This window comes from Penaeus japonicus, unplaced genomic scaffold (assembly GCF_977035675.1).
Source record: "Penaeus japonicus unplaced genomic scaffold, GWHDUDI00000001_assembly GWHDUDI00000041, whole genome shotgun sequence".
Classification (NCBI taxonomy): domain Eukaryota; kingdom Metazoa; phylum Arthropoda; class Malacostraca; order Decapoda; family Penaeidae; genus Penaeus; species Penaeus japonicus.
In genome coordinates, this window is record NW_028234443.1 from 2,495,487 (window position 1) to 2,507,986 (window position 12,500).

At 53.1% G+C, this 12,500-nt stretch overlaps 1 protein-coding gene across 7 annotated transcripts in view; it reads left to right on the top strand.

Annotated features, from left to right (window-relative positions):
- The window catches only part of LOC122253907 (uncharacterized), a 203,310-nt gene extending 193,736 nt beyond the window's left edge, over positions 1 to 9,574 (top strand). For 2 of the 7 annotated variants that reach the window (XM_086534654.1, XM_043017328.2), the window contains 3 exons: positions 6,740 to 6,966; positions 7,207 to 7,492; positions 8,117 to 9,574. In XM_086534654.1, coding sequence (XP_086390780.1) covers positions 6,740 to 6,966; positions 7,207 to 7,492; positions 8,117 to 8,223 — 620 coding nt within the window. In that variant the 3' untranslated portion in view covers positions 8,224 to 9,574. The remainder of the gene's footprint in view (positions 1 to 6,739; positions 6,967 to 7,206; positions 7,493 to 8,116) is intronic. The other 5 variants (XM_086534655.1, XM_086534653.1, XM_086534650.1 and 2 more) reach the window with 5 other exon arrangements.
- The last annotated feature ends 2,926 nt before the right edge of the window (positions 9,575 to 12,500 follow it).

Below are 12,500 nucleotides of genomic sequence, written 5' to 3' on the forward strand. Positions count from 1 at the left end.
CAGGCGGGGTATGTTGGCCGCGGGGGGAGGGGGGAGGGGGCCAGGAGCGAGGGGGGAAGGGGGAGGGGAGGGGGAGGGGGTGTAGGGAAGGATCGTGGCAATGGAGAAGGATTGTGATGCGGAGGAGGGAAGGGGGAGGGGGAGGGAGGAGAGGGGGGAGGACGCGGATGAAGATGATGGTGCTTCTCACGGGAAGAGTTCGAGATGCGTGCTGACCATCGGCAAGCAGGTTGCAGCGGTCGCCCATCAACAGGTCAGCGCAGGTCAAGTGCAGGACAGAGAGGCTGCCACACAACAAAATGTTTATTGACTCCATGATCCATCAGCTGACTATATAATGCTCAGGATTTGAATGCAAATTGACGTTTACGACTGACAATGGACGTTCCGGACGCCATAAAACCGGCGCCGTATTTATGAGGCGGCGGCGGAGGCGGCGAAGGCGGCGAGGGCGCGGGACAGGTCGAGCCTCGCGCCGAGACCCCGATTGCGCCCCTCCCGCCGCCCGCTGGCTCTGTCGCCGCGGACGCCCCCGCCGCCCACCCCGTCGTCGGATGGCGGGCGGCGCGGGCGGGGCGGGTGCGCAGCGGGGGCGTCCTTGGCGCGAGGTATGGCGGGGCGCAACGGGGTAACGGGTTCCCGCCGTCGCTTGTAGCGGCCGCCGCGCGAGTCCAAACTTGGGATTATTACAAATTTAAATGTGTTTTTCCGCGGCTTTTTGCGGCGCTGGACCGAGGACCGAGGATCGAGGACGGCGTCATTCCTGCTAATGGGCGCCGAGGCGGTGCCTTACTGGCGGACCCGCGCGCGCGCCCGCCCGCCCGTGGGCGTCCTCAGGGCCGAGGCGATCATAAATATGCAGGAGAAAAGTGTCTGTGAGACGCTTAAGCACCTCTCGCGGCAACAGGTCGCTGAGCCTTTCGCGTTAATTGGCCATGGCTGCAGTGCCATCGCTCCGTTCAAGCGCTCTGACACGAGCCGAGGCAGAAGTCGCCTTCTGAGGAGTTCCTCAAGGATTCACGCTTGAGGAACTGTAAACAGAACAACGAAGCGAAGAGCAGGGAGACACTTAATGAGCTTGAAGACTCCGTAGGGTCGTCGAGAAGGCCGTCGCGTCGGCACAGGCGTTCAGTTTACAACAAAAGCGGTGCTTCGTAATGACAGGCGGCGAGTGATGATGAGGTTGCAAGTATGATAAGGGCGCGATCGCGAAGGACCCTCGTGCAACGGCGCAGTGGCGATCCGAGGGCGCTGCCTCCTTCGCCTCAAGGATCCAGACGGTAGTTAGAAGGGGGCGGGGCGGGGCGGGGAAGGAAGGTGGAGGGAGAGGGAGGGGGAGGGTGTAGGCGTCGTAAAAATGCATGTGAATTTATGACGAGCCATCAAATATCGGCTGTAAATTCCATCGGCCGAACGAGCGTGATATCGGGGGCTCGATCAGGCCTGCGGCGCCGCGCTAACGATTTATTTTACCGACCTTCTGCGGCCTTTATGGTCCGCCGTGGCCAGGCCGGACCCGGAGACTCCGTGCTTTATGTGGTTTATATGCGTTTTATACACTTTGCGCCGAGCTTCGTATTAGGCTTTTACCCACTTTAAGTGTCCGGCCTCCCCTCCTTCCCTCCCCCCCTCCTCCTCCTTCCTCCCCTCCTGTCCCACTTCCCCCCTCCCTCCCCTCCCACTACCCCCTTCCCCCCCCTCCTCCTCCTCCTTCCTCCCCTCCTGTCCCACTTCCCCCCTCTACCTCCTCCCTCTCCTCCCACTACCCCCTTCCCTCCCCTCCCACTACCCCCTTCCCTCCTCTTACTTCTTCCAGACCGGATTCTTGGCTGCGTGATTGGCCGGACTGCCGTGAGCGCCGGAAAAAAATGTTCCAAAAATGTTCCCACCCATTGGAGGTCCTTCCCCCCTCCCCCCTTCCCCTCCCCCTCCTCCTCTTCCTTTCTCCTCTCTGTCTCTCACGACGGTGTGGGGGAGGGGAGGGGAGGGGGGTGGGGGAAGGGGTGCCATAGTCTCTCGACTGTAGCTTGTTACTGGAGGTGGTAAAAGAGAGAGAGAGAGAGAGAGAGAGAAAGAAAAGAAGAAGAAGAAGAAGAAGAAACGTGGGACATGAAAGATGGAATGCAGGCTGAGATGGAGAGAAAGAAAAAAAGAGACGAATACTTAAAAGGGAAGATAAGTGCAAATAAAAAGAGCAAAAAAATAAGATAAAAAAAAATAAAGACAGACCATAACAAACAATCGTCGTGTTTTTGTGTTGTGTCGTTGCCTCAGAATTTTATTATTATTATTATTTTTTTTTTAATTCAGTAATTGTGTCTCCGGGAGTACGTCGGGGGGGGGGGGGGAAGATAAAGGAGGGGGAGGAAGAAGAAGAGGACAGGGCGGGAATTGGGAAGGAGGAGAGAGAGAGAGAAAGAAAGAGAAGACGAGTGGGGAGGAGAGGTAGAGAGGGAGAGAGAGAGAGAGAGAGAGAGAGAGGGGAAGAGGAAGAGGAAGAGGAGACGAGTGGGGAGGGGATTGGGAAGGAAGAGAGGGAGAAGGAGAGAGAGATAGAGAGGGAGAGGAGACGAGCGGCCAGAAGTCGTCATCAGCATCGTGCGGGTGAGGGCGTGTGGCGGCTGGGATGGTGGGCGCGCCGGGGGGTGATTACCACACAGTGAGGGGCCCTTCCCCGTCCCCCCTCCGTCCCCCTCCACCCATCCTTCTCTCCTTTCCTCCTATCCCCCCTCCCTCTCCCCTCCCCTCTGTCCCCTCAATCCTCGACGGCTTTCTCACTGCAGCGCCTCGTCTGGGCCTCCGCTAGCCTGTGTCATTTCTCGCTCGCTGCTTGAGTGTGCTTGTCGCCGGGAAACACAAGCATAGGGTGGGGAGGGGGGGAGGGGGAGGGGGAGGGGGAGGAAGAGGAAGAGGAAGAGGGAAACACAAGCATTAGGTGGGGAGGGGAGGGGAGGGGAGGGGGAGGGGGAGGAAGAGGGAAACACAAGCATAGGGTGGGGAGGGGAGGGGAGGGGGAGGGGAGGAAGAGGAAGGCAAGCACGAGGGAAGAGGGAAACACAAGCATTAGGTGGGGAGGGGAGGGGGAGGAAGAGGGCAAGCACACGAGGGGAGAGGGAAACACAAGCATTAGGTGGGGAGGGGAGGGGGAGGAAGATGAAGGCAAGCACGAGGGGAGAGGGAAAGGGAAAGCAAGTACACGAGGGGAGGAGGAAGAGGAAGGCAAGCACACGAGGGGAGAGGGAAGGGGAAGGGGGAGAGCTCGGGAAGGCAAGCACAAAGGGAGGGGAGGGCGAGGAGGAAAACGCAAGCACAGGGAGGTGAAGATGGAGAGGGAGGGGAAGACAAGCACAGGGGAAGGGGAGTAGGTAGGGGGTAGGGGGGTAGTAAAGGAAGGGGTAGTAAACGGGGGGGGGGGGGGCGGATCTCTGACAACGCAAGCACATGGACGCAAAGGGGGATAGGGGGTAGGGGGGGTAGGGGAAGGGACTAGAGCAGTGACCAGAGGAGAGGGAAGGAGGTAGTAGAAACTAGAAAGAAGAAGAATAAGAACATGACATTAAGGTGGAAGAACAAGAAGAACAAGCATAAAGGGAGAGCGAGGAGGCAGGGCGAAGTGGGCAAGGAGGAGGTGGGTAGGGGGTGGGCAGGAGGAGGGTAGGGGGTGGGCAGGGGAGGGGGAAGGGCCGGGTACGAGGTCCAGTGTGCCGGGGGCTCGCCATTAGTTTACCTTAGTCTCGTCACTTGTTAATTGGATCTCGACCCCGCGTGAATAATTATTTTGCATTTGCATATTGGAAGACGCTGCTGCGGCCGTCCTTCTCTCTCTCTCTCTCTCTCTCTCTCTCTCTCTCTCTCTCTCTCTCTCTCTCTCTCTCTCTCTCTCTCTCTCTCTCTCTCTCTCTCTCTCTCTCTCTCTCTCTCTCTCTCGCGGCCTTTGTTGTTTGTCTGTCTGGCGTCCCCTTTTCTCGGGTGTCCCTGGGTGTCCTTTTCTCTGGCTCGCGATGGCCCTGGTGTCCTGTTGTCCGTCAGAAATTTTCTTGGTGTCCCTTTTTCTGGTCTACGGTGTCTCTGGTGTCCCTTTCTCCGTCCTGCGACGTCCCTGGTGTCCTGTCGTTCGTCCGCGGTATCCCACGACGTCCACAGTGTCCCTTGACGTTCCCAGTGTCCCTCGACGTCCCCCTCCCCGCGTCGTCCGTGCGAGGGAGGGAGGGAGAGAGGGAGGCGAGGACAGCACCAGCGAGGCGAGGCGACGAGGCCGAGCGAGAGCGAGAGCGCAGTTAAGGGAGACGACATTCATGGATGAGGCCAAGACGGATAGAAATGATCAGCGGGAAATGGATATCAGAGATAAGGCAAGACGGATGGGCCGCCCCGAGCACCTCCGACCCGATAGAGCAACTCGCGGACGGCGGCGTCGAAGGGCGTCCCATCCCCGCCCCTGCTTGCCGGCCGCGCGTCGCCCTATGCGGCCAGTAATTAATGGCGAGATTTGCTTGGCGACGGCGGAGCGCTTGTGACCTTTTATTGTCACGCGCGTCCCTCTGGCGAGGCGAGGCTGGTTTGTTCTTCGTGTGAGCCTTGTGTCTCGAGGCCGAGCGTCGTGAGGGACTCGGAGGGTCTTGTGGAGGTCGGCCTCGGGTGCGACCAGGGCGTTGCGTGGGACTCGGGGCGCCGCGGTAAGGCACAAGACTAGGGATCGTTCCGGACCCCGGCGAGGAACAACACGGAGCGCCCGAAGAGAATCCTTAAAAAGGCGCCTGAGACAGGTCGATACAAAACCGCGTAATTCCCATTATAAACGATATGATAATGAGCCTTTTGTGCGTGTCTCCTTAGAATAATGGCGACCACGTAAATGCCTCACGTGTATAGTTCCCGCTCATTTCTTTCTTCTTCTCCTCCTTCGCCTGTCGAGCCGACGCATCGACTCCCCACGAGCAGCATCTCCGCAATAACTCTAAATTACGCGAAATGCGCACTCGCCGATGCCCCGCCGTACACGAGTGCTAATTGATGGCGCTCTCCTGCGGGACGCCGTGTTTGCGATCTCCAGCTGCTCCGCGTGAGTGATGTGACGCGGACACCGTCTCGGGTCCATTGAGGCGCCCTCCGCCCGCTTAATCCTCGGCCGGGAGGGACGCCCATTGCGCCCGCCCACCTGATGAGCACCAAGGGAGGGGGAGTCGATGGACGTTTTGCAAGGCAAAGGAGAGCGAGAAGGTGGGCGTGGGCGGGCCCAGAGATGAAGTGGTCAGCGGCAGGGCTTGGCAAGGGCGTACGGCGTCCTGTAGAGGTTGCTAAATCGGGGTGGCGTCCGTGATGGATGGGCGCTATCGCGATGATCGTCCGCCATGCGAAGCTCACGTGCCGCCGACGCCGCCCGCCGCGAGGGTCCTGAGCGCCGGCAGATATCATAACAAACGGCGCATTGTTGGTTTAATCCGATGCGGCCGCGCCACGCCGATCGCACGGGCTCGGGGGCGGCGGCGGCGGCGTGGCCTGTTGCTGGCTCGCCTAGGGGCGGGGATCACTCTCTGGGAAGCGTTGGAGTCACGGGGGAGGTTCAGGCCCGCCGGCGCCCACTAGCAGCTATCACAGCTTTACGCGGAGCCTTAACCTGCAACTAAACGCAACCGAAGAACCACACAGATGGCATCGCCGGTGCGGGCGACACGGCCTTCGCATTTTAAGGAAGATACACGATTGCCATCATTTGCCATGAAGACTCGGCGTCTCCCGCACGGGCGAGGGAGACCGCGTCTCCAGCGCAGCCTGGGAGTGCGGGTCAGGGCAGGTCGAGGCGCCTATTTACATATCTATTTGGGCAAGATTAATGGCAGCTCCAGACTCCCCTTTGTCACTGCGCTTGGCTAATTCCCACAAAGTTTCGCTCGGGGGCGCACGGCGGCGTCGCTGCGCTGCGCTGCGCCGTCGCACGAGCGCCTCCGTCGCGGAGGGGCGGCGATATCAAGCGAGCGGCCCCGATAGGGCGCGATTCGCGCTGGACACGCCGCCCTCGCCGCCCTCGCGCCGGCGAGCGGGGACCCGGCGCGGCCGAACGCCTTCCCGCGAGCGAGGCTGCGCCACAGAAAGCCTTATCTGCATTTTCCAATTAATCACCGTGTCAGGCATTAAAGACGATTTTGGAGGGTGTTGAGGGGCGCCCGCCGCCGCCGCGCCGCACTTTGGCCTCTACGGCGCGGCGCCGCAAGGGCGGAGGTGGCGTGCGGGCGCGGGGAAGGCAGGCTCCATTTGATAATTACCCTCTTTGGATTGTGACGTGTAGCCGAGTATTTGATGATGGAGCTTTTGTTGTGATGATAATGTGAGCGGTTAATATTGTGCCGTCCCCCTCCCTTCCCCCCAACTCCCTCCCCCTCCCCCTGCCCCGTCCCGAAAATCGAAGGACGGGTCCTGCCTTCGTAGGACTTGGGAAAGGCCGGGATTTGATAGGCCCGATTCCTTGTCCTGACGAAACAGGACCTTCGGAAGGGCTAGGGCTTTGGGGTCAGTCCACAGGTGAAACAGAGAGACCCTTTTCACTTTCATTAAGTAGTAACGCCGGGTCATCCTCATGCAAATATTATGAAGTGGTAACATGTTGCGAAGTGGTAACGTGAACGAGACCAGGAGATCGCGTCTGTCCCGTTTTTTACTCTTAATCTTAATCTTAAGTTGATGAGTGTTGAGGCGGTTGCAGGTTTATCAGATTCGTGACTAATCGAGACAAAATTGACAGGTTTCTCTTCTTCAATGTGCGCAGGTCGCGGAGGTTCCCCCCCGGGCTCGCAGGAGGCGCTGCTGGAGGCGACGCGACTGACCATGTGGAAGCTGTACAACCAGGGCCTCAGCGGAGGTTTCCAGCACGAGGAGGACGGGCCCAAGCTGCCCCCGCCCCCCCACCCCCTGGCGGGCATCCCCTTCCCCCCGCAGAAGGAGGCACTCAACCTCGACGTCAAGGAAGACGTGAGTACCGGAGCTGGCCCTCCAAAGCGTGTTTTTTTTTCGTTTTTTTTAAAAGTTGTTCTTGAATATGAAAATTGAGATTGTATCATAGACGTAATAAGAAGGTGGCTCATCCTACCTGATTTTTTTTTCTCGTAAACAAATAAACAAACGAAATGAACCAACCAGATTGATGTGCTTAATGTGCCCCTCCCCTCCCCCCCTTTTTTTAAACGCCCCGAACACGTTGCTCTGTCGTAGGATGTGCCGCCCCTTCTTGATAACCGAGGATATCAGGCCTTCTGCTTGCAGCGGCCGGGGCGCGTCAAGGAGAACGACCAGCGCGCAGACCTCCGCAACGACCTCCGGAACGACTTGCGCAACGACATCCGCAGCCGCCTAGAAGAGGGGTCGTTGCCCCCCGCGCCCAAACGCCAGGCCCAGCAGGAGGACCCCCACGACCACCGCCTCCCTCCCCCCACCACCCCCGGGCCCCCAGGCCAGTCGGCCGCCAACATCAAGATCACTTCCAGGGGTGAGTCTCCAGGTACAGAACCCCTCGTGCGTCTCTCTCGCTCTCTCTCCTCTTTATCTCTCTCCTCACTCTCTCTCTTCATTCTATCTCACTCCTCACTCTTTCTCTCTCTTCATTCTCTCTCTCTCCTCATTCTCTCTCTCTTCTCACTCTTTCTCTCTCTCTCTCTCTCTCTCTCTCTCTCTCTCTCTCTCTCTCTCTCTCTCTCTCTCTCTCTCTCTCTCTCTCTCTCTCTCTCTCTCTCTCTCTCTCTCTCTCTCTCTCTCTCTCTCTCTCTCTCTCTCTCTTTTGCTCCCTCTCCCTCTCTCTCTCTCTCTCTTTTGCTCCCTCTCCCTCTCTCTCCTCCCGTCGCTCTTTCTGTTAATGCATGTATCTACATTCTATTTCTCTTGTTTTTGCTGTTAACTAATTAACGATGCAAAATTCCATAGTAATGAAACATAGTAATTTCTTCGTTCAGCATCACTGTTTGTTTTTATCTCTTTATTTTTGTTAATTTATTCATTTTCGAAAATATTTTTGTTAATTTATTCATTTTCGAAAATATTCTTTTGCAAGTGTTGATGGTGAGTCGAAGCCCATTAGTCTATTCTCCGGTTGCCATTTCCCACGACTAACGTTGCGTTTCCGTTGCAGGGGACGGCCGGAGCCAGGACCAGAGCTTAGTGGTGAGCATGGAGATCAACGGCATTCTGTACCAGGGCGTTTTGTTTGCTCAGGCACCGAGGGCCCGCTTCAGCTAAGGCGGCGCCCCCTGCCGGCCACCTGGTCGACCTCCTCCTCCCCTCCTCCCGAGGGCTGAGGCTGGTGCAGGGCCCGCCCCCTACCCCCTGCCAGATAGTCTTGGCCTGGGGGTTGCGGGCGGTACAGAAGTAGTCATTAATGCTGGAGATGTCACGGCCTTCGATGTCACTCAGCCCCCCCCACCACCCACCCCCTACACCCCCCTCCCGACGTCGACGCGCCTCGGACCTCGACGGAGCTCCAGCTACGCGACGGGACTTCCGCCAACTTCAGTCTTCTCTGTCCCCGCGCGTGGGTCGAGTCTCGTGGCTCGTCCGTCCCTACGCGGGGAAATACCATGTAATAAAGTCATTGTAGTGCTTAATGAAACTTGCCGAAACCCTGAATCAGGGTCACTTGTATTTATTTGTGTAATTATTATAATGTTGTGTGATGATACTTGTACAGTATTGTTCCGTGTGAGAGCAAGTGACATATTCCTGTTTCTCTCCTGTTGTTGTCCGGTCAGTTTATACTAAGACAACCGTGCGGTGATCTCATGAACCTAATACTCAAGTCGGGTGGTTCTGATGCTTCCTGCCGTGGGAACTTCGGCGGAAGACAAGCGAGAAAGGCGACAGACAGAACAGCGCGCTGAGGTTTGTTTACGCGTCGGCCTCGTGGAGTTCCGTGAAGCACCGTAGAAAGTCGCTGCTGCGTCCCCGCCTGCGGTTGCGAGAAGCTGTGGTGTTCCCAACAGATGCTGCCAAAGACTGTGGTATCCTCCAAGACGCTGCCAAGGCCCGCGGCGTCCTTCCTAGGACCCGGCCAGCTGCGCGAGTGGACGCGGGACAGCAGGACCTGTCGCCTCATCAGGTGGACGACCCGATTCAACCTCACAGGTGTTTGTTCACTGGATGACACAAGCACACTGCCATGAACACCCGTGCGGCGGGTCACAGGCCACCGCCGTCAGAACCGCCCCGCCCCCTCCTCCCCCCCACCCACTTTATACATATATATATAGATACATATATAGAATCACTTGCCGCTCCCGACCGTTCGAACGTCTTATTCGAGGCGCGGCGCTGTCGGTCGGCCACGGAAACGAGCCACCGGAGCGCTCCCTCCGCCAGGTGTGGCTGAGCCTGTTAATTTGTTGATTGTTTCTGTTTGCAATGTTTTTGGTTGAACGCTGTTGACTTGTGCGTTTGGCGAAGTGTTGAGACCGAGTGAGGCCCCGAGCCGGTCAAGTGAGGAAGCACATGATGATGATGATGACGATGACGAAAAGCTCATCCGTTGACTGCCGTTTCGGTGACGCGCGCACGACGGTGACTCGTCATGACACGCTGGAAATGTTGATGTTGTGAGACAGATCAGGAAGAGACCGCATGTCCAGTCCCGATAACAGAGTGCAATATCCTGTTGTTGTCTATGTTGAAAGATCTCAAAATTGTAAAAGAAAAGAAAAAAAAAAGTAATCTTTCGAATCTTCTTCGTACCTGAATTGTTTTGACTGAAAAAAAAAATTCCAGGTTATGATTTTGTGTCTCCTATTACCATATTACAAATTAGCTGACAATGAGTAAATTGTCTCCCAACCTTCTACCATTAATCAGTAGCATTTTTGTAATGCCTTACATTTTTTTATTAGACTTATTTTTGCTAGGAGGACTATTTACTGTTAGTTAGTCATTGGTTAGGTTAGGTTGGTGTGCATGGTGAGTGTGGTGGTGCACGTGGCGAGCGCGCGCGCCAGCACGGCCTCCCGCCCCGTGTGCCGCGAGACGTGTGCCAAACAGCGGGCGGGCGGGCGGGCGGGCGGCAAGGCGAGCCGGCCGGCGGCGCAGGAGCGAACGTGTGTCTAGCAGTTAACTCAGGGATCCTCCTCAAACGATCGCGCCCCGCGGCTCCAGGCAGCTCGCTTGCGGCTGCGGCTGCTGCGGCGACCCGTCGAGGAAGCTGGGCCGCGGGCGGGGTCGCATGTGCAAGTGTACGTGTCTGCGTGTGGGCGTGAGTGCGGGCGGCGCCGCCAGCGAGGGGCAGGCACGACGAGGCGGCCGACGGGGGCGCGCGCGCGCGCATCCAAGCCGCCCTTCGCAGCGCCGCCGCGTCCCCGCGCCCGCCCCGGCGCCCTGAGGTAGCGGGGGTCCGCTGGCCGGCCCTGAGTGTAGCCAGGGGGTCCTCGCCCCCTCCCCCTTCCTCCCCCCTCTCCTCCGTGAACTCTCGCTGCGTCACGCGGGCGCAGTGTGTTCCGACCTTATTATCTTACTGCTACCATTACGATGTCCCTAATGTTAAGGTTATGTTGTAAATGACTCGTCATGTACAGCTCTCCAGTGTTCTTCCCAGACACCCGGGGAGCCGCGCGCCCCCAGCATGGATAACAGATAAGCTTATAGGTAGAGCGGCAGTTACTTAAAATGAAACAGTAACAATAAAGTGTTAGTAGTGATTCGTTTTCTTTTTTTCTTTTTTCCTCCTCGAAAAAAAAGGATGTGTGGGGTGGCCATCTTGACCCCAAACGGACCTAAATAGACCCACAAAAAAAAAAAGAATAAAGAAGATATAGATAATAATAAACATAAAAAAAATATTCTCATTGTAGAAATAAAAAAGATCCGGGAATTAAATAATATTAATCCAAAAAAATAGGAAGTTATATAAAGGATTTGTTAATTTAAGATACATAATCAACATGAAACGAGCTTCAGATAACAATGGATCTTTATTTCTAAATAAATCGAGTTATATACAAATAGATGAAGGGCAAAAGTGATTCCAAAAATCCAGAGATTGAGAAAAAAACAACTTAAAAAAATGGAAAGATTATGGAAAGAAAAGAAAATCAGAAATACAGAAAAGGGATGGAAACATATCCAGGGAGGGGGAGGGGGGGGGCATACCAAGATAATTTAGATATAAAGATAAGTCATATTCAGACATTCAAAGATGGAGGGAAAATACTCAAATATCTAAAGATTTTGGGAGGAAAAACTTTAGCAAAATTCAAAAAAGGGGGTAAGGGGGGGATTTTAAATCCAAAAATATAGCAAAAAAAAAAAAAAAAAAAAACGAGAAATAAGAACGGAAAAGATTCCAAAATGGCAGGGGGGGGGGGATTAAGCCTGATTAAAAATAAATAAATAAATAAATAAACCTACAAAGCAGTTAGTTAAACAAAAAATACCCCCCCCCCCCGCAAAAAAAAATATATATATATATATATTAATAAAAATCAATAAAGTAAGTAAAAAGGCTAAATCAAAATAGAATATTTATGTCTAAATTAAATCTAATCATAAATATGATAAGACGATTATATAATTTTCGTAAGTGGAAAATACGCCCCCCCCTTAATATACATATATGAATAAGATTAAATAATTTCATGAATAGTATTAATGATAACGATGAAGACAATGATTATAACAATAATAATGATATTTATAATATCTATGATAATAATAATCATACTGATAGTAATAATGATTATCATAATCATCATGATGATAATAAAAATTATAATAGAAAATATAAATAACATATTGACTATAATAAAAATAACAAACTAGTTTTCAAAATATTATATCACAATTACAATTCGTAAATAATAAGAATACGCATATGAAATATACATTTGAATATATACCATTGCAAAATTAATAATTGCATGAATACATGATACGTTAAGATAATTAGAAAAAAGGCAAATTATATACAGGAAATTATGATAGCTAATTTGACATATAGAATGATATCATGAAACTGAAAACAAACTCAATATTTTCAATAAAAAAGACAAAAATATATTACTATCACTTTCTCTTATGATTATTAAATGGTGATAAAGATGATGATGGTGATGACGATGATGGTAATGGTGTTGATGATGGTGATGATAATGGTGATGGTGATGATGATAAGTATGAAAATGAACGCAATGGTAATAATAATAGTAATAACAATAAAATAAAGATAAAAAATATTTGTTATTGCTACAACTAGTAATGTTGATACAAAAAATATGATAATGATTATAATAAAAATGATAATAATTATGATGAAAATGATAATCAAAATCATCATAATCACGTGAATAATCATGATAACCTTAAACAATATAATAGCACAGAAAATTATAATTCTCTCTTTCTTTCTCTCTCTTTCTCTTTCTTTCTCTTTCTCTTTCTCTTTCTCTTTCTCTTTCTCTTTCTCTTTCTCTTTCTCTTTCTCTTTCTCTTTCTCTTTCTCTTTCTCTTTCTCTTTCTCTTTCTCTCTCTCTCTCTCTCTC